At 52.9% G+C, this 22,417-nt stretch overlaps 1 protein-coding gene across 7 annotated transcripts in view; it reads left to right on the top strand.

The window, feature by feature from the left end:
* The window catches only part of COL11A2 (collagen type XI alpha 2 chain), a 363,078-nt gene that overhangs the window by 323,785 nt on the left and 16,876 nt on the right, over positions 1–22,417 (top strand). For all 7 annotated transcript variants that reach the window (XM_078641597.1, XM_078641592.1, XM_078641591.1 and 4 more), the window contains 3 exons: positions 3,326–3,379; positions 18,152–18,259; positions 21,938–21,991. In XM_078641597.1, the coding sequence (XP_078497723.1) occupies positions 3,326–3,379; positions 18,152–18,259; positions 21,938–21,991 (216 nt within the window). The remainder of the gene's footprint in view (positions 1–3,325; positions 3,380–18,151; positions 18,260–21,937; positions 21,992–22,417) is intronic.

Here is a 22,417-nt window from a genome sequence, read left to right as displayed (position 1 = left end):
CCAACTGTTTGTTGGCTACGTGGGTGAGAAGAAGGGAAGGGCGGTACAGAAACGGACCATCTCTCGGTGGGTCGTCCTGTGCATCAAAGCATGCTACTCTTTGGCTCGGAAGGAGCCTCCTGTTGGGCTGAGGGCCCATTCCACTCGGGCCACGGCGGCTACTACTGCCCTGGGCCGGGGAGTCCCTTTGCAGGACATTTGCCAGGCGGCCACGTGGGCCTCGCTGCACACCTTTGCGAGGCACTACTGCCTGGACAGTCAAGTCCGGAGGGATGGCTTCTTTGGCCGTTCGGTCCTCCAGGACTTTCTGGTGTAGGTTGTATTGGTTCGCAGACCCACCACCGGGGTTGGTATTGCTGGGGTATCTATTCTAAGGTAAGGAATCTAATACTAACCTGTTTCTTTCAGATGAACAAGTTACTTACCTTCGGTAACGATATATCTGTAAGAAACAGTAGTTAGTATTAGATTCCTTACCGCCCCGCCCATCCTCCCCGTTCTGCGAACTGATACCTAGGGTTAGGGACATCCCTTTCAGGGCCCTAGTTTCAAATGGCACCAGTGTTGGTTCTCACATGGCTCTGCGTGTTCTGGCGCGGAAAAGCTGTGTGCAAAGAACTGACGTCAGCGCGCGGAGGCGGCGTCTATATACTCCAGCGACGTCATCACGGCGCACGACGCCGACGACGCGGAGCCGCAGGGGACGCCTGCAGACGACGCCTACCGACGCGCAGGGGTACTGCTACGCAAAAGTTTCCGGATCCAGACTGACGCCTGGGGATATTCTAAGGTAAGGAATCTAATACTAACTACTGTTTCTTACAGATATATCGTTACCGAAGGTAAGTAACTTGTTCTTCCGGTGTCTGTTGTTGCCTTGGGTGTGTTTTAGCATCTGTGCTCAGAGCTTCTGGTGTCTGTTGTTGCCTTGGGTGTATTTCAGCATCTGTGCTCAGAGCCTCTGGTGTCTGTTGTTGCCTTGGGTGTGTTTTAGCATCTGTGCTCAGAGCTTCTGGTGTCTGTTGTTGCCTTGGGTGTGTTTCAGCATGTGTTATCCGAGCTTCTGGTGTCTGTTGTTGCCTTGGGTGTGTTTTAGCCTCTGTCCTCAGAGCTTCTGGTGTCTGTTGTTGCCTTGGGTGTGTTTCAGCATCTGTGCTCAGAGCCTCTGGTGTCTGTTGTTGCCTTGGGTGTGTTTCAGCATCTGTGCTCAGAGCTTCTGGTGTCTGTTGTTGCCTTGGGTGTGTTTCAGCATCTGTGTTCAGAGCTTCTGGTGTCTGTTGTTGCCTTGGGTGTGTTTCAGCATGTGTTATCCGAGCTTCTGGTGTCTGTTGTTGCCTTGGGTGTGTTTTAGCCTCTGTCCTCAGAGCTTCTGGTGTCTGTTGTTGCCTTGGGTGTGTTTCAGCATCTGTGCTCAGAGCTTCTGGTGTCTGTTGTTGCCTTGGGTGTGTTTCAGCAACTGTGCTCAGGGCTTCTCGTGTCTGTTGTTGCCTTGGGTGTGTTTTAGCGTCTGTCCTTAGAGCTTCTGGTGTCTGTTGTTGCCTTGGGTGTGTTTTAGCATCTGTGCTCAGAGCCTCTGGTGTCTGTTGTTGCCATGGGTGTGTTTCAGCATCTGTGCTCAGGGCTTCTGGTGTCTGTTGTTGCCTTGGGTGTGTTTTAGCATCTGTGCTCAGAGCCTCTGGTGTCTGTTGTTGCCTTGGGTGTGTTTTAGCGTCTGTCCTTAGAGCTTCTGGTGTCTGTTGTTGCCTTGGGTGTGTTTTAGCATCTGTGCTCAGGGCTTCCGGTGTCTGTTGTTGCCTTGGGTGTGTTTTAGCATCTGTGCTCAGAGCTTCTGGTGTCTGTTGTTGCCTTGGGTGTGTTTTAGCGTCTGTCCTTAGAGCTTCTGGTGTCTGTTGTTGCCTTGGGTGTGTTTTAGCATCTGTGCTCAGAGCCTCCGGTGTCTGTTGTTGCCTTGGGTGTGTTTTAGCATCTGTGCTCAGAGCTTCTGGTGTCTGTTGTTGCCTTGGGTGTGTTTTAGCATCTGTGCTCAGAGCCTCTGGTGTCTGTTGTTGCCTTGGGTGTATTTCAGCATCTGTGCTCTGAGCTTCTGGTGTCTGTTGTTGCCTTGGGTGTGTTTTAGCGTCTGTCCTTAGAGCTTCTGGTGTCTGTTGTTGCCTTGGGTGTGTTTTAGCATCTGTGCTCAGAGCCTCTGGTGTCTGTTGTTGCCTTGGGTGTATTTCAGCATCTGTGCTCAGAGCTTCTGGTGTCTGTTGTTGCCTTGGGTGTATTTCAGCATCTGTGCTCAGAGCCTCTGGTGTCTGTTGTTGCCTTGGGTGTGTTTTAGCATCTGTGCTCAGTGCTTCTGGTGTCTGTTGTTGCCTTGGGTGTATTTCAGCATCTGTGCTCAGAGCTTCTGGTGTCTGTTGTTGCCTTGGGTGTGTTTTAGCGTCTGTCCTTAGAGCTTCTGGTGTCTGTTGTTGCCTTGGGTGTGTTTTAGCATCTGTGCTCAGAGCCTCTGGTGTCTGTTGTTGCCTTGGGTGCATTTCAGCTTCAGTGCACGGAGCTTCTGGTGTCTGTTGTTGCCTTGGGTGTGTTTTAGCCTCTGTGCTCAGAGCTTCTGGTGTCTGTTGTTGCCTTGGGTGTGTTTTAGCCTCTGTGCTCAGAGCTTCTGGTGTCTGTTGTTGCCTTGGTTGTGTTTTGGTACCTATCCTCAGCTTCCCTGGTGTCTGACACTGCCCCTCAGGTGTATTTCAGCTTCAGTGCACAGAGCTTCTGGTGTCTGTTGTTGCCTTGGGTGTGTTTCTTCATCTATCCTCAGCTCTCCTGATGTCTGACAGTGCCCCTCAGGTGTGTTTCAGCTTCAGTGCACTGAGCCTCTGGTGTCTGTTGTTGCCTTGTGTCTGTTTCTTCATCTATCCTCAGCTCTCCTGATGTCTGACAGTGCCCCTCAGGTGTGTTTCAGCTTCAGTGCACAGAGCTTCTGGTGTCTGTTGTTGCCTTGGGTGTGTTTCTTCATCTATCCTCAGCTCTCCTGATGTCTGACAGTGCCCCTCAGGTGTGTTTCAGTTTCTGTGCACTGAGCTTCTGGTGTCTGTTGTTGCCTTGGGTCTGTTTCTTCATCTATCCTCAGCTCTCCTGGTGTCTGACACTGCCCCTCAGGTGTGTCTCAGCGTCTGCCACCCGAAATGCTGTTGTCTGATTCTGCTCCCCTGCGTTTCTCAGTGCTGCCCTGATGTGTGTCTCTTTTCTCTCTGTAGCTCAGAGCTGTCACCCCTCAGTCCAAGTGTTACCCTCCAACAGCTCCTGCTTGTGCCCAGGTGCCCACTAACCCTCTGTTTCTTTTGTACAGGGTCCCTCCGGCCTTCCTGGACTGAAGGGAGATTCTGGTTCGAAGGGAGAGAAGGTAAGAGCAGTTCCATCTGGGGGTGAAGGGGGTTGATATTGCATGCATGGATGGGGACACAGAGCGCTGCACACCATAGCTCGGTCCGGCACACTGCCACTGAACATGGACCCCCCGCGGCTTAGCTTTCTCCATGTATGACTTGTTAGTCCCCAGAAGCAGAGATTGGACAGGCGTCCTCAGGAAGATAACATTCACAACACCTTCCCATATATCTGTACCGCCATGCCTGGGGGGCCCAGGGGACGATGTCACCATTTGGGTTGGCCACACAGGCCGGGCACACTCATCGCACAGGTGTCTAGATCTCCTTCCCAGGCATCAGCCTGGCACACTCATCCTTTGCAGGAATGATCCTGGCACTGTCATTGCACAGATGCCCTGCTCCTGCTTCCTGGCATTAGCCTGGCATACTCATCCTTTGCAGGAATGATCCTGGCACTGTCATTGCACAGATGCCCTGCTCCTGCTTCCTGGCATTAGCCTGGCACACTCATCCTTTGCAGGAATGATCCTGGCACTGTCATTGCACAGATGCCCTGCTCCTGCTTCCTGGCATTAGCCTGGCACACTCGTCGCACAGGTGGTGTCTCCCTTTCCAGGCCTCACCCTTGCACACTCACCGCTCAGGAGTTGGCCTCCCCGTCCCAAGCACTCGCCTGGCAGGTCACAGACTTTGCTTTTACTTCCAGACCAGAACCAGGCCTGACACACTCACCTGATAGAGGCCTTATGTGATTTGTTCCAGGCAGCCAGTGAGCCCTGAAACCCAGGAGGAATGTAAGCCTTCTCTGACCTGTAAGGGAAACAAGAACACACTGGCCCAAGACCGGTCCGAGGACGCCAGGGCTTACTGGACCCACCAGAACGATGGTTTGGCAGGAACCCTGCTGTGCAGTGGTGGAGCACCGGAGGCTTCACTGGCTACATGAAGGAGAAGCCTCAGGGTGAATACTAGAAAAAAAGCTGAAATGCCCCACTTTTAAAGTTTCTGAGACACCCAGTAACAGTAAATCCAGAGGGTGACATTAGGAGGTATTTTAATGGGCCACTCGTGATAAGGCCTATCATGCCCTGTTGGTTCACTTTGAGGACTCTCTCGTCAAGTCCTAACTCATGTGACATCATTGATGCTCTAGCCAATGGCAGGTTCCAAAGAGCGAACTTGTAGATATCACCTCGATGTAGAAGAAGGTGTATGTCACGTAAGACGCGTCTCAGGCTTCGGCCTCCGCTGGAGGTTGCAGTGATGCGTGCAGACATCACCTCGATGGACAAGACGTAGGTTACGTAAGATGCGTCTTACGCTACAGCCTCGCCTGGAGGTTTAGATGATGAAATCCTCACTTCGATGGACAAGACAGTGTAGGTCATGTAAGACCTGTCCCAGGCTTCAACCTTGCTTGGACTCGAGGTTGCAATGATATGGTCATCACCTCAGTAGACAAGAAGGTGTCGGACACAAAAGATGCAGCTCAAGCTTTGGCCTCGACAGGAGGTTGCGATGATATGGTCATCACCTCAGTAGACAAGAAGGTGTCGGACACAAAAGATGCAGCTCAAGCTTTGGCCTCGACAGGAGGTTGCGATGATATGGTCATCACCTCAGTAGACAAGAAGGTGTCGGACACAAAAGATGCAGCTCAAGCTTTGGCCTCGACAGGAGGTTGCGATGATATGGTCATCACCTCAGTAGACAAGAAGGTGTCGGACACAAAAGATGCAGCTCAAGCTTTGGCCTCGACAGGAGGTTGCGATGATATGGTCATCACCTCAGTAGACAAGAAGGTGTCGGACACAAAAGATGCAGCTCAAGCTTTGGCCTCGACAGGAGGTTGCGATGATATGGTCATCACCTCAGTAGACAAGAAGGTGTCGGACACAAAAGATGCAGCTCAAGCTTTGGCCTCGACAGGAGGTTGCGATGATATGGTCATCACCTCAGTAGACAAGAAGGTGTCGGACGCAAAAGATGCAGCTCAAGCTTTGGCCTCGACAGGAGGTTGCGATGATATGGTCATCACCTCAGTAGACAAGAAGGTGTCGGACGCAAAAGATGCAGCTCAAGCTTTGGCCTCGCCTGGAGGTTGCGATGATATGGTCATCACCTCAGTAGACAAGAAGGTGTCGGACGCAAAAGATGCAGCTCAAGCTTTGGCCTCGACAGGAGGTTGCGATGATATGGTCATGACCTCAGTAGACAAGAAGGTGTCGGACGCAAAAGATGCAGCTCAAGCTTTGGCCTCGCCAGGAGGTTGCGATGATATGGTCATCACCTCAGTAGACAAGAAGGTGTCGGACACAAAAGATGCAGCTCAAGCTTTGGCCTCGACAGGAGGTTGCGATGATATGGTCATCACCTCAGTAGACAAGAACGTGTCGGACACAAAAGATGCAGCTCAAGCTTTGGCCTCGACAGGAGGTTGCGATGATATGGTCATCACCTCAGTAGACAAGAAGGTGTCGGACACAAAAGATGCAGCTCAAGCTTTGGCCTAGACAGGAGGTTGCGATGATATGGTCATCACCTCAGTAGACAAGAAGGTGTCGGACACAAAAGATGCAGCTCAAGCTTTGGCCTCGACAGGAGGTTGCGATGATATGGTCATCACCTCAGTAGACAAGAAGGTGTCGGACACAAAAGATGCAGCTCAAGCTTTGGCCTCGACAGGAGGTTGCGATGATATGGTCATCACCTCAGTAGACAAGAAGGTGTCGGACGCAAAAGATGCAGCTCAAGCTTTGGCCTCGACAGGAGGTTGCGATGATATGGTCATCACCTCAGTAGACAAGAAGGTGTCGGACGCAAAAGATGCAGCTCAAGCTTTGGCCTCGACAGGAGGTTGCGATGATATGGTCATCACCTCAGTAGACAAGAAGGTGTCGGACGCAAAAGATGCAGCTCAAGCTTTGGCCTCGCCAGGAGGTTGCGATGATATGGTCATCACCTCAATAGACAAGAAGGTGTCGGACACAAAAGATGCAGCTCAAGCTTTGGCCTCGCCAGGAGGTTGCGATGATATGGTCATCACCTCAGTAGACAAGAAGGTGTCGGACACAAAAGATGCAGCTCAAGCTTTGGCCTCGACAGGAGGTTGCGATGATATGGTCATCACCTCAGTAGACAAGGTGTCGGACACAAAAGATGCAGCTCAAGCTTTGGCCTCGACAGGAGGTTGCGATGATATGGTCATCACCTCAGTAGACAAGAAGGTGTCGGACACAAAAGATGCAGCTCAAGCTTTGGCCTCGACAGGAGGTTGCGATGATATGGTCATCACCTCAGTAGACAAGAAGGTGTCGGACGCAAAAGATGCAGCTCAAGCTTTGGCCTCGACAGGAGGTTGCGATGATATGGTCATCACCTCAGTAGACAAGGTGGTGTCGGACGCAAAAGATGCAGCTCAAGCTTTGGCCTCGACAGGAGGTTGCGATGATATGGTCATCACCTCAGTAGACAAGAAGGTGTCGGACGCAAAAGATGCAGCTCAAGCTTTGGCCTCGACAGGAGGTTGCGATGATATGGTCATCACCTCAGTAGACAAGAAGGTGTTGGACGCAAAAGATGCAGCTCAAGCTTTGGCCTCGCCAGGAGGTTGCAATGATATGGTCATCACCTCAGTAGACAAGAAGGTGGTCGGACGCAAAAGATGCAGCTCAAGCTTTGGCCTCGCCGGGAGGTTGCGATGATTCAGACATCACCTTGATGGACAAGAAGGTGTAGGTCATCTAAGATGTGTCTCCAGCTTCGACCTCGCCTGGAGGTTGTGATGATATGGTCATCACCTCAACGTGCAGGAAGGTGTATGTTATGCAAGACGCGTCTCAGGCGTCGACCTCAGCTGGAGGTTGTAATGATATCGTCATGACCTCAGTGGGCAGGAAGGTGTATGTCATGCAAGACGTGTCTCAGGTTTCGGCCTCGCCTGGAGGTTGTGATGATGCGGGAGTCACCTCGATGGACATGAAGTGTAGATCAGGTGAGACGCGTCTCAGACTTCAGCCTCGTCTGGAGGTTGCGATGATGCAAAAATAACCTCACTGGACAAGCTGTAGGTCTCGTAAGATGCTTCTCAGGCTTCGCCATTGCCTGGAGGCTGCGATGATGCGAGCGGACATCACCCCCGTGGACAAGGTGTATGTCACGTAAGCAGAGACGCCAAAAGGCATATGCACAGTGGGCTCTGGCCCAGGGCCCCAGTCTTTCAGGGGGCCCCTTTATAGAGCCAGCTCTGTTCTGTAGAGAGTCTTATCCTTATGACATGCTTAATTCTTAAACAAATTGTTTTAAATACCGTTATACCTTAATTTATTTTTAATATAGGTGATGTGAGAATGCATATTAGGGACATTTTGAAGAGAAATGATGCGTTTAATTTTTAGGCACATCCATAAAAAAACTTTTTTAGATCAAAGCAGGACCTCGCATATTAGAAATGGCAGGGCGTCACAGAGATTATTTTAAGTAATATTAGTGAGCTGCTGCACCCCTACATATTAGATGTACACATTTAAAATGTGGACGAGTGTGCCTGTGCGCTGTCAGTGACCTGACCAAAGAGGACATGACAAATCTGAAATTGGATCTTAAAATCAAAGTTGTTCTGAACAGGGCCCCCAGAATCCTTAAGATGTCCCTGCACGTGAGCCGTATCTCAGACTTCGACGTCGCCTGGAGGTTGTGATGATGCGAGCGGATATCACCTTGATGGACAAGAAGGTGTAGGACACGTAAGACGCTTCTCAGGCTTCAGCATCGCCTGGAGGTTGCGATGATGCGGTCATCCCCTCGATGCAGAAGACGGTGCAGGTCACGTAAGACGTGTCTCCTGCTTGGACCTCGCCTGGAGGTTGTGATGATGCGGTCATCCCCTCGATGCAGAAGGCGGTGTAGGTCACGTAAGACGTGTCTCCTGCTTGGACCTCGCCTGGAGGTTGTGATGATGCGGTCATCCCCTCGATGCAGAAGGCGGTGCAGGTCACGTAAGACGTGTCTCCTGCTTGGACCTCGCCTGGAGGTTGCGATGATGCGGTCATCCCCTCGATGCAGAAGACGGTGCAGGTCACGTAAGACGTGTCTCCTGCTTGGACCTCGCCTGGAGGTTGTGATGATGCGGTCATCCCCTCGATGCAGAAGGCGGTGTAGGTCACGTAAGACGTGTCTCCTGCTTGGACCTCGCCTGGAGGTTGCGATGATGCGGTCATCCCCTCGATGCAGAAGGCGGTGTAGGTCACGTAAGACGTGTCTCCTGCTTGGACCTCGCCTGGAGGTTGTGATGATGCGGTCATCCCCTCGATGCAGAAGGCGGTGCAGGTCACGTAAGACGTGTCTCCTGCTTGGACCTCGCCTGGAGGTTGCGATGATGCGGTCATCCCCTCGATGCAGAAGACGGTGCAGGTCACGTAAGACGTGTCTCCTGCTTGGACCTCGCCTGGAGGTTGTGATGATGCGGTCATCCCCTCGATGCAGAAGGCGGTGTCACGTAAGACGTGTCTCCTGCTTGGACCTCGCCTGGAGGTTGTGATGATGCGGTCATCCCCTCGATGCAGAAGGCGGTGCTGGTCACGTAAGACGTGTCTCCTGCTTGGACCTCGCCTGGAGGTTGTGATGATGCGGTCATCCCCTCGATGCAGAAGGCGGTGTAGGTCACGTAAGACGTGTCTCCTGCTTGGACCTCGCCTGGAGGTTGCGATGATGCGGTCATCCCCTCGATGCAGAAGGCGGTGTAGGTCACGTAAGACGTGTCTCCTGCTTGGACCTCGCCTGGAGGTTGTGATGATGCGGTCATCCCCTCGATGCAGAAGGCGGTGTAGGTCACGTAAGACGTGTCTCCTGCTTGGACCTCGCCTGGAGGTTGTGATGATGCGGTCATCCCCTCGATGCAGAAGGCGGTGTAGGTCACGTAAGACGTGTCTCCTGCTTGGACCTCGCCTGGAGGTTGTGATGATGCGGTCATCCCCTCGATGCAGAAGGCGGTGCAGGTCACGTAAGACGTGTCTCCTGCTTGGACCTCGCCTGGAGGTTGTGATGATGCGGTCATCCCCTCGATGCAGAAGGCGGTGCAGGTCACGTAAGACGTGTCTCCTGCTTGGACCTCGCCTGGAGGTTGTGATGATGCGGTCATCCCCTCGATGCAGAAGGCGGTGCTGGTCACGTAAGACGTGTCTCCTGCTTGGACCTCGCCTGGAGGTTGTGATGATGCGGTCATCCCCTCGATGCAGAAGGCGGTGCAGGTCACGTAAGACGTGTCTCCTGCTTGGACCTCGCCTGGAGGTTGCGATGATGCGGTCATCCCCTCGATGCAGAAGGCGGTGCAGGTCACGTAAGACGTGTCTCCTGCTTGGACCTCGCCTGGAGGTTGTGATGATGCGGTCATCCCCTCGATGCAGAAGGCGGTGCAGGTCACGTAAGACGTGTCTCCTGCTTGGACCTCGCCTGGAGGTTGTGATGATGCGGTCATCCCCTCGATGCAGAAGGCGGTGCTGGTCACGTAAGACGTGTCTCCTGCTTGGACCTCGCCTGGAGGTTGTGATGATGCGGTCATCCCCTCGATGCAGAAGGCGGTGCAGGTCACGTAAGACGTGTCTCCTGCTTGGACCTCGCCTGGAGGTTGCGATGATGCGGTCATCCCCTCGATGCAGAAGGCGGTGCAGGTCACGTAAGACGTGTCTCCTGCTTGGACCTCGCCTGGAGGTTGTGATGATGCGGTCATCCCCTCGATGCAGAAGGCGGTGCAGGTCACGTAAGACGTGTCTCCTGCTTGGACCTCGCCTGGAGGTTGCGATGATGCGGTCATCCCCTCGATGCAGAAGGCGGTGTAGGTCACGTAAGACGTGTCTCCTGCTTGGACCTCGCCTGGAGGTTGTGATGATGCGGTCATCCCCTCGATGCAGAAGGCGGTGCAGGTCACGTAAGACGTGTCTCCTGCTTGGACCTCGCCTGGAGGTTGCGATGATGCGGTCATCCCCTCGATGCAGAAGGCGGTGCAGGTCACGTAAGACGTGTCTCCTGCTTGGACCTCGCCTGGAGGTTGTGATGATGCGGTCATCCCCTCGATGCAGAAGGCGGTGTAGGTCACGTAAGACGTGTCTCCTGCTTGGACCTCGCCTGGAGGTTGTGATGATGCGGTCATCCCCTCGATGCAGAAGGCGGTGTAGGTCACGTAAGACGTGTCTCCTGCTTGGACCTCGCCTGGAGGTTGTGATGATGCGGTCATCCCCTCGATGCAGAAGGCGGTGCAGGTCACGTAAGACGTGTCTCCTGCTTGGACCTCGCCTGGAGGTTGTGATGATGCGGTCATCCCCTCGATGCAGAAGGCGGTGCAGGTCACGTAAGACGTGTCTCCTGCTTGGACCTCGCCTGGAGGTTGTGATGATGCGGTCATCCCCTCGATGCAGAAGGCGGTGCAGGTCACGTAAGACGTGTCTCCTGCTTGGACCTCGCCTGGAGGTTGTGATGATGCGGTCATCCCCTCGATGCAGAAGGCGGTGCAGGTCACGTAAGACGTGTCTCCTGCTTGGACCTCGCCTGGAGGTTGTGATGATGCGGTCATCCCCTCGATGCAGAAGGCGGTGCAGGTCACGTAAGACGTGTCTCCTGCTTGGACCTCGCCTGGAGGTTGTGATGATGCGGTCATCCCCTCGATGCAGAAGGCGGTGCTGGTCACGTAAGACGTGTCTCCTGCTTGGACCTCGCCTGGAGGTTGTGATGATGCGGTCATCCCCTCGATGCAGAAGACGGTGTAGGTCACGTAAGACGTGTCTCCTGCTTGGACCTCGCCTGGAGGTTGTGATGATGCGGTCATCCCCTCGATGCAGAAGACGGTGTAGGTCACGTAAGACGTGTCTCCTGCTTGGACCTCGCCTGGAGGTTGTGATGATGCGGTCATCCCCTCGATGCAGAAGGCGGTGCAGGTCACGTAAGACGTGTCTCCTGCTTGGACCTCGCCTGGAGGTTGTGATGATGCGGTCATCCCCTCGATGCAGAAGGCGGTGCAGGTCACGTAAGACGTGTCTCCTGCTTGGACCTCGCCTGGAGGTTGCGATGATGCGGTCATCCCCTCGATGCAGAAGGCGGTGCAGGTCACGTAAGACGTGTCTCCTGCTTGGACCTCGCCTGGAGGTTGCGATGATGCGGTCATCCCCTCGATGCAGAAGACGGTGTAGGTCACGTAAGACGTGTCTCCTGCTTGGACCTCGCCTGGAGGTTGTGATGATGCGGTCATCCCCTCGATGCAGAAGGCGGTGCAGGTCACGTAAGACGTGTCTCCTGCTTGGACCTCGCCTGGAGGTTGTGATGATGCGGTCATCCCCTCGATGCAGAAGGCGGTGCAGGTCACGTAAGACGTGTCTCCTGCTTGGACCTCGCCTGGAGGTTGTGATGATGCGGTCATCCCCTCGATGCAGAAGGCGGTGCAGGTCACGTAAGACGTGTCTCCTGCTTGGACCTCGCCTGGAGGTTGTGATGATGCGGTCATCCCATCGATGCAGAAGGCGGTGCAGGTCACGTAAGACGTGTCTCCTGCTTGGACCTCGCCTGGAGGTTGCGATGATGCGGTCATCCCCTCGATGCAGAAGACGGTGTAGGTCACGTAAGACGTGTCTCCTGCTTGGACCTCGCCTGGAGGTTGCGATGATGCGGTCATCCCCTCGATGCAGAAGACGGTGCAGGTCACGTAAGACGTGTCTCCTGCTTGGACCTCGCCTGGAGGTTGTGATGATGCGGTCATCCCCTCGATGCAGAAGGCGGTGCAGGTCACGTAAGACGTGTCTCCTGCTTGGACCTCGCCTGGAGGTTGTGATGATGCGGTCATCCCCTCGATGCAGAAGGCGGTGCAGGTCACGTAAGACGTGTCTCCTGCTTGGACCTCGCCTGGAGGCGTCCAGATGTTTTCTATCCTCCAGAGGAGGCCAAAGGTGCTCCTAAGGGCGCCCCCCAGAGGTGCGGGTGGAAGTGAGAGCTGGAGATGCGGTGATCTCTTCCCCGTCCGCGTCACGGACGGACGGCTTCCTCGGAAGTGTCCCGCGGGCTCTGTAAAGCAGCAGGCCGTCTGCCGGGGGCCTGGGGCAGGGGGCGTCGCGTCTGTCCACCCGTCGCTTCGGGAGCGAGGGGCCCCAGGTCCGTACACGAGTCCCGGGCTCAGGGGCCAGCCTGCTGGCCCCTTCCCTGCTCCTCCCCCGCCCTAGAGGCCTCGGCGAGGTGGCCTCTTAGCAGCACCCCGACGCGTGAGCCACGGGGCCCAAGTCCACGTCATGGCTTCCAATTTTAATGAAATAAAAGAACATTACGGGAGTTTCCTGATAATATGAAAGAGCTCCTTTTTCCGAGTTGGCGCTTCCTGGCGCGTCGGCTGTGAGTGGCCCAGCCCTGGGGGCGCACAGCGCTGCGGGCACGGCGCCCGGCCTTCGAGGCGCGCTCCTTGGCCCCGGCGTGCCCCCAGGCACGGGTGAGGCAGGGAGGGGGCCTGGTGGCGCACAGCGCTGCGGGCACGGCGCCCGCGCCTTCGAGGCGCGCTCCTTGGCTTTGAGTGGCCCAGCCCTGGTGGCGCACAGCGCTGCGGGCACGGCGCCCGCGCCTTCGAGGCGCGCTCCTTGGCTTTGAGTGGCCCAGCCCTGGTGGCGCACAGCGCTGCGGGCACGGCGCCCGACCTTCGAGGCACGCTCCTTGGCTGCGGGTGAGGCAGGGAGGGGGCCTGGTGGCGCACAGCGCTGCGGGCACGGCGCCCGCGCCTTCGAGGCGCGCTCCTTGGCCCCGGCGTGCCCCCAGGCACGGGTGAGGCAGGGAGGGGGCCTGGTGGCGCACAGCGCTGCGGGCACGGCGCCCGCGCCTTGGAGGCGCGCTCCTTGGCCCCGGCGTGCCCCCAGGCACGGGTGAGGCAGGGAGGGGGCTTGGTGGCGCACAGCGCTGCGGGCACGGCGCCCGCGCCTTGGAGGCGCGCTCCTTGGCCCCGGCGTGCCCCCAGGCACGGGTGAGGCAGGGAGGGGGCCTGGTGTCGCACAGCGCTGCGGGCACGGCGCCCGCGCCTTCGAGGCGCGCTCCTTGGCTGTGAGTGGCCCAGCCCTGGTGGCGCACAGCGCTGCGGGCACGGCGCCCGGCCTTCGAGGCACGCTCCTTGGCTGCGGGTGAGGCAGGGCGGGGGCCTGGCAGTCGGTTTCCACTCCTTGCACCGACAGCCCTGTGAGCAGCACCGCATGAACTCGTTTAATGTGGTCAGGAATAGACCGGCGGTGTGAGGGTGCGGTGTCTAGACGCCCTGATGAAAGGAGGGCTCTGTGAGGGGGCCGGGCCGGGGAAGCGTTCATCCAGAGCCGGCCCGGCTGAGGGAGAGGCCGAGGCCAGCTCTGGAGAAGAGAGGGTCCTGAGTGCAGGTGGAAAAAGTTCCAGTAAAACTATTCCCTTGTGTAAAAGTGACCGCGCCCAGGCCAGGAATGCGACCTGTCACTCCCTGCTATGTTAACCACCAGGGCCGGACTGGCCATAGCGGGCACCGGGCAATCCCCCGGTGCGCCGCATGGGTGGGAGCCGGTTTTGGGCCCCTGGGGCCGTTTTCGTTACAGGGTCGTTTTTGCAGCATAGCTGTACCAAATCGGCCGAAAACCGGCCCCGGCAAAGAGCTCGGCGGCACCCTCAAACCCCCCCCCCCCCAGTGGGGAGGGGTAGGGGGGGGGCGGCCGAGCACTTTGTTAGGGTTCCCAGTCCGGCCCTGTTAACCACTTATGTATAGCGCCTTCAGCTACTAGTATGGCGTTGCAGCGCTTTCTTGAAGTGGGTTCCCTTATCGTACAAGTGTGCGGTTTACATTGGTGAATGCATGTGTTTAGTAGAGATATGGGGCCGGATGTACGACCGTTTTTAGCTGTCGCAAATGGAGTTGTTTGTGGCCGGTAAAACGATTGTCAGCGTGCACCAACCTTATTTTGTGAGTCGGCATTAGGACAGGGCCTGACAAGGGCTTCCCTTCCTAGTAGCGAGTGGCAGGGGGGTGTATAAATGTTTTATGACAGGAATGTGGTCACAAAACCATCATATTTCACTGATTCCGGGAAGGAGGTGCTAACCCATCTGCAAACAGGAGGGGGTCCCCAAGGGACCTCTTCTGTTTTGTGAATGTAGATGCCACCATTTTTTTAAAGCAGACAGTGGTCCCACAATCCAATGCCTACTCTTAAAAAAAAAAATCGCTGCATGTTTCCGAGACACGTTAGTATGTTAAACCCGTTGACCGCGGCGCAAATTCCACTGCGTTGTGGGTGATTTAATGAGTGGGAGTGTTTCGGACAACCCCCGGACGTCCTCCGCACACGCCCACTGTGACGTCGGATGGCCGGAGGCCGTCCGATGCACTGAACGTGTTAATGTTGTGAGTCTCTAATTGAGAGTCACAAAAAATCGCAATTAAAGCCTACTCTACTAATCGTTCTCGTTGGTTAGTGTGAAGCTGAGAAGACTTCGATGCATATGAAGATGCTGGCACTGCGTCACGGGTGTGGCGGAGGGCACTGGTCTTCGGCTGTCCGCCCTCCGACCTGTCTAGTTAAAGTTAGGACCACGTTCCCGTAGGAAATTGTTTTTTTGGGTTTGCTTATAACTTTACTGCCATTTAACAAATCTTCACGAAACTTTCCCAAAAAAGTCTCATCTGCTTCAGTTCCTTTCTGGAATTTTTCAGGGAGTTCTGTCAAGCTGGGACTGAGAAAAAGTGGCGGGTCCCAAAACGCGGTTTTCCCATGGAATTTTCCATAGGAAAATTGAACAGTGATTCAGTAAAAAAGGCTGAATGGAAATACACCAAATTTGGCAGACAGATCTGTACATAAAGTTTGTACTTTTTGTGATTAGGTGTAAATACGTTCAGTAGTTTTTGAGAAATGAATGTTCAAACTTTATGTGTGTTTCATGCCGTGGTACCTTCGCTGAGGTTTCTGTGTCCTAGGAAATAAAAAAAATAAAAACATGGGACAATGTAAGTGTACCTTGACGTCCTGGGCCTTTTGGAGGGATGGTCCCAGAGTGCCCCACTGCTGTTGAATTAAAATTATTTTATTTTCCGTGATTCCATGGAACCGCAGCTACCCAGCGATGCCAAGCACGGCCTCTTTGTAAGTTTTGGGGGGAGCCGCAGGTCCATGGGATTGCAAAAAAAGGAAAAAGAAGGGTGCTGGGGTTTGCTGCCTGCAGGAGGTTGGGCCGCAGCCCCAGGCCCTGCGACCAGCCGACACCGTGCACCGCGAGGAGTTGGCTACACACCAGGGGATGGGCACAGGCCATGCGCGGCACGGGGTTGGTATAGTATGGTGTGGTAATAGACTATGACCTCACATACTACCTCTCCCGTGACATGTCGTATGATATCCCTGATGACATCATTGATGGAGAGGTGTGACGCCAGGGCGACTGACGCTGGAATCTGGGGATCCCGGTTCGATCCCCGGCTCCGGCGGCAGGGGTCTGCCCAGCACCATGTGACTCTGGGTAATAGCTTGATTAATCTCCCCGACGGCCCCCGGCGCCTAGAGACCCTAACGGGTGATTGTTCGCGCTTTACAAATGTGGATTATTATTATTAACACTGCATGGCGGGGGAGGGGGGTGTTTGACGCAGATTAAAGGGGCGTGTGTGCCCTTAAATAACTGTCCGCCCAGAGGGCCCACGCACCCAACTCATATAGGGCGTCGATCAGTGGATGGAGGTAAAATAGGGTGTCCCTGGCAGAGTGGGTACTTGGCAACTCGGGTTAGGCCAACTTTATCCCCAGTGTTGACTCACTGTCGCCACCTGCCTGCCAAATGGAGGCAACTGGAAGATTTCTGTGGCAACGCAAAATGATGCCCCCCCACGCAGAATGTGATGAGGGGGGGTCCCAGTCTCCATATCTCACAGATAAACATTCACCTGGGGCTGGACGGGCTGGGGACCCCTGAGGCCTTAAGTGATGTTATCTAAGTTGGGGGCCTTGTGCCTCCGGCCCGTCTGTGTCCCTCCAAGGCGCCCGCCGTCTGCAGTATGGAAGCTTGGGAGATGCATTCCCTTGCCTCTGCTGCCACCTGCTGGTCAGAACCCAGACCGTGGTTAAATACAAGTATTTTCTAGTTTTTAATTCACTTTTTCTAAAACCTCTGTGGCAGAGATAAATAAACTTCACAATGTGTAAGACATGTGAATGGGCGTAGAGGGGCATACTTGAGCACTGCCCCCCCCCCCCCCCGCATATGTGTCTGGAAGAGGGGTCTGTGCTGCAATGTATTATAGTTCATTACTTGTTTGTAACGCGCAAAGATAAGGGGGGGGGGGCAGCTCCTGGGGCGGCAGACAATGTGACACGCATGATTGACAAGACCCGAACACATCAAAAAGGGCGTGGCACGAACAGATTCATAACCAGAGCCCAGATACAGTGGTCCCAGAGGAGCGGGGTGCAGGGAACCATAATTATGATTTTAAGGCCGCGACAGCTCCAGCCTGGGGCTTAATTAGACCCGGTCCTGATATGCGCTCTCAGTCGGTGACATTGTTTCCTCGACTGACGTCTTTGGGGCGAATCTTCAGGGTCGTGGAGCTCTCAACGTTTCATTTGTACGTTCGAGAACTGTGTAGCATATTTATGATGTCACAGGAAGTGATGTCATAGGAGATTTGTCAGTGATTCACAGATGGTTATGCCTGTGAATCAAAAGGCATGTTCAACATAAAGTCAAAATTACCATACCGCTAGTTTAACTTAAAGGAACACCCAGTTTTACTGAATGTATAATAAAAGCATGAGTCCAGATGAAATATGGAGAACGCATCATCGCCAAAATGTGGAGCCCTGGCTGCTGTGTGCAGGGTGGCTCCTCCTTTCAGCCAGAGGGTCTGTGGGGTGGGATTCTCCCCAGGACAGAGACCGTCTTGCGGTCTTTTTCGACTGGCCAAAGCTGCTCTTCTGAATGTACAAGTCTCAGCCTCCCCACACCCGGAGTTCTGGCTGTAGTCTTCCTCATCAGGTCTGAATGCAGTCTTCAGATGTGTGACTCTCACTCGTGATGAGTGAGACTTGAAACCCCTTGGTTCACACCTCCCACTTTTAGTGATTTTCCTCCAGTTTGGACAGGCTCCATCTTGGGATGGGAATGGAATAGATCTGACAAGAACGTCTGGAAGTTCTAAATACAAACCACACCTGGAGGCCCCTGGAGTTTGGCGTCCGCCTTTACACGAGACGCACTTTGCCTTGTAGCGCGTAACATCCTGGAGGTTTGAGACAGCATTGGCGGGTCTACATTGCACATGCGCACACCAGATTTCTGTAGGAAGCTTTAGCTCCATTGCCAGGGTGTCCACCAAAGATCTGGGCCATCTCCGGCTTCTCATGAATACTTATAAATGATAAAGTATCTCAAGACCAGACAGCAGAAAGGCCATCTCCTGCGCTGTGTGGGGTTTGTATGTGCCCTGGGTTGATGCCTGTTCCACACTCTGCACCCATTGGTCCTCCCGATGTCCTCCGAGCTTCTGGTGTCAGTTTATACGCTGTTGACAAAGGTACAAAGGTACAAACAGACGAATGCTTTCTCGTGTATGCGCCACAATGCATGAACAGATCTGTTCCAAAGACCCACATTTACACAGGCAGGCGTTGGTGAACACTCAGGAACACATGTCGATTAATGAACACATACATAGTCTACTTCAACATGCACACACACACACACGAATGTATCATAAGTGCTGAAAAAGTGATTGATATATATATATATACGATTTTCTCTGACATTGCTGTTGCTTCCCACAGGGTCACCCGGGTCTCATCGGTCTGATTGGTCCTCCCGGTGAACAGGGGGAGAAGGGAGACCGGGGGCTGCCAGGACCACAGGGATCCCATGGACAGAAGGGAGAGACGGTGAGTGTCGCTCGCGGGCCTGTGAGGAGGAACTGCGCCTGGGTAACGCCTATGTATGGTCCAAGGAATGTAACATGGTTGTGTGTCTGTAACACCGGAGGATGTTACCATGGTTACACTTCTGTATGGTCCCAGGGATGCACACAGAGGTGTCCTTATGTGCCAAGCGCACACAAGTACAACCTGGTTATGCTTGGACAAGGATCTGAGGGTGTGAACATGGCTGTTCTTGTGCACATTTCTGCAGGTTAGTAATCAATTACTTATGTGTAAGGCTCACGGGGTGTAATTATAGTGAGGCATATGCATTAAAGCATGTTTTTATGTGTGAGGTCCTTGTCAACTGAAGACGGATGCCCTTTTGTGAGACCAAGCGCTTGGAAGCATGGTTAGATTACCCTGGAAGCATGGTTAGATTACCCTGGAAGCATGGTTAGATTACCCTGGAAGCATGGTTAGATTACCCTGGAAGCATGGTTAGATTTCCCTGGAAGCATGGTTAGATTACCCTGGAAGCATGGTTAGATTACCCTGGAAGCATGGTTAGATTACCCTGGAAGCATGGTTAGATTTCCCTGGAAGCATGGTTAGATTACCCTGGAAGCATGGTTAGATTTCCCTGGAAGCATGGTTAGATTACCCTGGAAGCATGGTTAGATTACCCTGGAAGCATGGTTAGATTTCCCTGGAAGCATGGTTAGATTACCCTGGAAGCATGGTTAGATTTCCCTGGAAGCATGGTTAGATTTCCCTGGAAGCATGATTAGATTACCCTGGAAGCATGGTTAGATTACCCTGGAAGCATGGTTAGATTACCCTGGAAGCATGGTTAGATTTCCCTGGAAGCATGGTTAGATTACCCTGGAAGCATGGTTAGATTACCCTGGAAGCATGGTTAGATTTCCCTGGAAGCATGGTTAGATTACCCTGGAAGCATGGTTAGATTACCCTGGAAGCATGGTTAGATTACCCTGGAAGCATGGTTAGATTACCCTGGAAGCATGGTTAGATTTCCCTGGAAGCATGGTAAGATTTCCCTGGAAGCATGGTTAGATTACCCTGGAAGCATGGTTAGATTACCCTGGAAGCATGGTTAGATTTCCCTGGAAGCATGGTTAGATTTCCCTGGAAGCATGATTAGATTACCCTGGAAGCATGGTTAGATTACCCTGGAAGCATGGTTAGATTACCCTGGAAGCATGGTTAGATTACACTGGAAGCATGGTTAGATTTCCCTGGAAGCATGGTTAGATTACCCTGGAAGCATGGTTAGATTTCCCTGGAAGCATGGTTAGATTACCCTGGAAGCATGATTAGATTACCCTGGAAGCATGGTTAGATTACCCTGGAAGCATGGTTAGATTTCCCTGGAAGCATGGTTAGATTACCCTGGAAGCATGGTTAGATTTCCCTGGAAGCATGGTTAGATTACCCTGGAAGCATGGTAAGATTTCTCTGGAAGCATGGTTGGATTACCCTGGAAGCATGGTTAGATTACCCTGGAAGCATGGTTAGATTACCCCGGAAGCATGGTTAGATTACCCTGGGCGGTATCAGTGTTGATATGGTTACCCTTGTGTGAAGTTCTGTGGATTTAAACATGTGTAGGCATGTAAAAGTACCTGTAGCTATATCCATATTGATACTTGTGTAAGGCCCTATATCTTTAAATGTGTCCATTGATAGGCAAGGCCCTCAATTTGAAAACATGTCTGCCTGTAGGAGAGGTCCATTGTCTGCAAACATGCCTGTCCTTGGGCAAGGTCGTCTACCTGTAAGCCTGCGTGTAAGGTCCTGTGCTTGTAAATGTGAACATGGCTACCATTGGTTAGATTCTGTGTCTGTAAACATAGGGCTGGACTGTTCCTATGGGGAGCAGGGTCAAGACTGATTTGCATATGGCTGGGTCCAAACTAGGGTGGCATAGTGAGCAAAAGAACGATGGATTGAACCCAGATCTCTTGACTGGGGGTGAGTATTTGAAAAGTTTCAATACTCCATCCATCATCTTTGTGTGTTCTTTTGGTAAACATATGTCCCTTCAGTTACGTCCTGTCTCTCCAATCATGTGTCCCCTTAATAAAGTCATGTATCAGTAAACATGTATGTATGTAAGATTTGGATAGCTTGACCCTCGCTAAAAGACAGAGGACCGCTGTGCAAGTTCATTAGTAAGGATATAGTCAACGAGTGATGGAAACATAAGTGGACTGTCACTGCATCATCATATATTCGTCTTTAAAAACATGTCTTCAGCTCTTTCCTGAATTGAAACAGGGGTTGGAAAGTTCTGATGTATACAGGGAAATCTGTCTTGTATCTGTACACAGCCCTTCCATCGGTAAGGTCTGTGTGTGTACACACGTCTGCGCAGGGGTGAGGTCTCGTATCAATAAACAGCTCTCCTCGTGCTAAGGTCCTATATCTGTAAACATGTTTACCCAGGGGTAAGTTCTGGTGTCTATAAACAGCCCTTCTGTTGGTAAGGTCCTGTGTCTGTAAACATGTCTACCTATGGGTATGTTCCTGTAGCTATAAAAGTCCCACCCACTGGTAAGATCCTGCGTGTGCCCACATGTCTACCCATGGGTAAGGGTCATGTATCTACAAACAGCTCTCCTCTCGGTAAGGTCCTGTGTCTGTAAACATGTCTACCCATGGGTAAGGGTCATGTATCTACAAACAGCTCTCCTCTCGGTAAGGTCCTGTGTCTGTAAACATGTCTACCCATGGGTAAGGGTCATGTATCTACAAACAGCTCTCCTCTCGGTAAGGTCCTGTGTCTGTAAACATGTCTACCCATGGGTAAGGGTCATGTATCTACAAACAGCTCTCTTCTCGGTAAGGTCCTGTGTCTGTAAACATGTCTACCCATGGGTAAGGGTCATGTATCTACAAACAGCTCTCTTCTCGGTAAGGTCCTGTGTCTGTAAACATGTCTACCCATGGGTAAGGGTCATGTATCTACAAACAGCTCTCCTCTCGGTAAGGTCCTGTGTCTGTAAACATGTCTACCCATGGGTAAGGGTCATGTATCTACAAACAGCTCTCTTCTCGGTAAGGTCCTGTGTCTGTAAACATGTCTACCCATGGGTAAGGGTCATGTATCTACAAACAGCTCTCCTCTCGGTAAGGTCCTGTGTCTGTAAACATGTCTACCCATGGGTAAGGGTCATGTATCTACAAACAGCTCTCCTCTCGGTAAGGTCCTGTGTCTGTAAACATGTCTACCCATGGGTAAGGGTCATGTATCTACAAACAGCTCTCTTCTCGGTAAGGTCCTGTGTCTGTAAACATGTCTACCCATGGGTAAGGGTCATGTATCTACAAACAGCTCTCCTCTCGGTAAGGTCCTGTGTCTGTAAACATGTCTACCCATGGGTAAGGGTCATGTATCTACAAACAGCTCTCCTCTCGGTAAGGTCCTGTGTCTGTAAACATGTCTACCCATGGGTAAGTTCCTGTATCTATATAGACACCACCACCTGGTAAGGACCTGTGTCTGTAAACATGTCTACCCATGAGTAAGGTCCTGTATCTGTAAACAAGCCGCCCCCTGGTAAGAGCCTGTGTCTGTAAACATGTCTACCCATGAGTAAGGTCCTGTATATGTGAACCGTTGTGATGATGTTTCCCTACCGATGAAGGCTAATGTCTCATTCTCCTTTGGTATTTCAGGGTTTAGGAGGTCCGACTGGTCCTCTGGGCCCTGGTGGACCCCCAGGCCTTCCAGTAAGTATTCTCTGATTTTGTCTGTCCAAGCCCCCATCTCCCTTCCTCCTCACTTTCTGTTTGCATCTTTACTTCACCTCACGATATCAGTTTTGTGCTTGTTCCATAGTCTTCTATCTACATATTTGCCCACTGTCCTAATTATCGTATTGAGTTGCAGATTTTCTTTTGCAGATGCCTTGCTCATCATTTAATGTTTTCTCCTGATAGCAGTGTCTTCCCTGCCTGCTCCCCTTGTCTCTCTTCCCCCATCCCTCACTTCCCCACCCTGTTCCTTTCCCTCACACTTCTATCTTCATCTCTACTCACTTATCGTACAATTCTCCCCAAGCCTGCCTCTCACACATATTCCATCTATAGTCCTCCTGTTGTCTCTCCTTCCGCCCTCTGTCCCTCCCACCCATCAATCATTCACCTCCCCACACA

The sequence above is a fragment of the Lissotriton helveticus genome, chromosome 5_1, assembly GCF_964261635.1.
Source record: "Lissotriton helveticus chromosome 5_1, aLisHel1.1, whole genome shotgun sequence".
NCBI classification, from domain to species: Eukaryota; Metazoa; Chordata; class Amphibia; order Caudata; family Salamandridae; genus Lissotriton; species Lissotriton helveticus.
The sequence above is the reverse complement of the archived record's forward strand: the minus strand, read 5'-3'. Positions and strand labels throughout refer to the sequence as shown.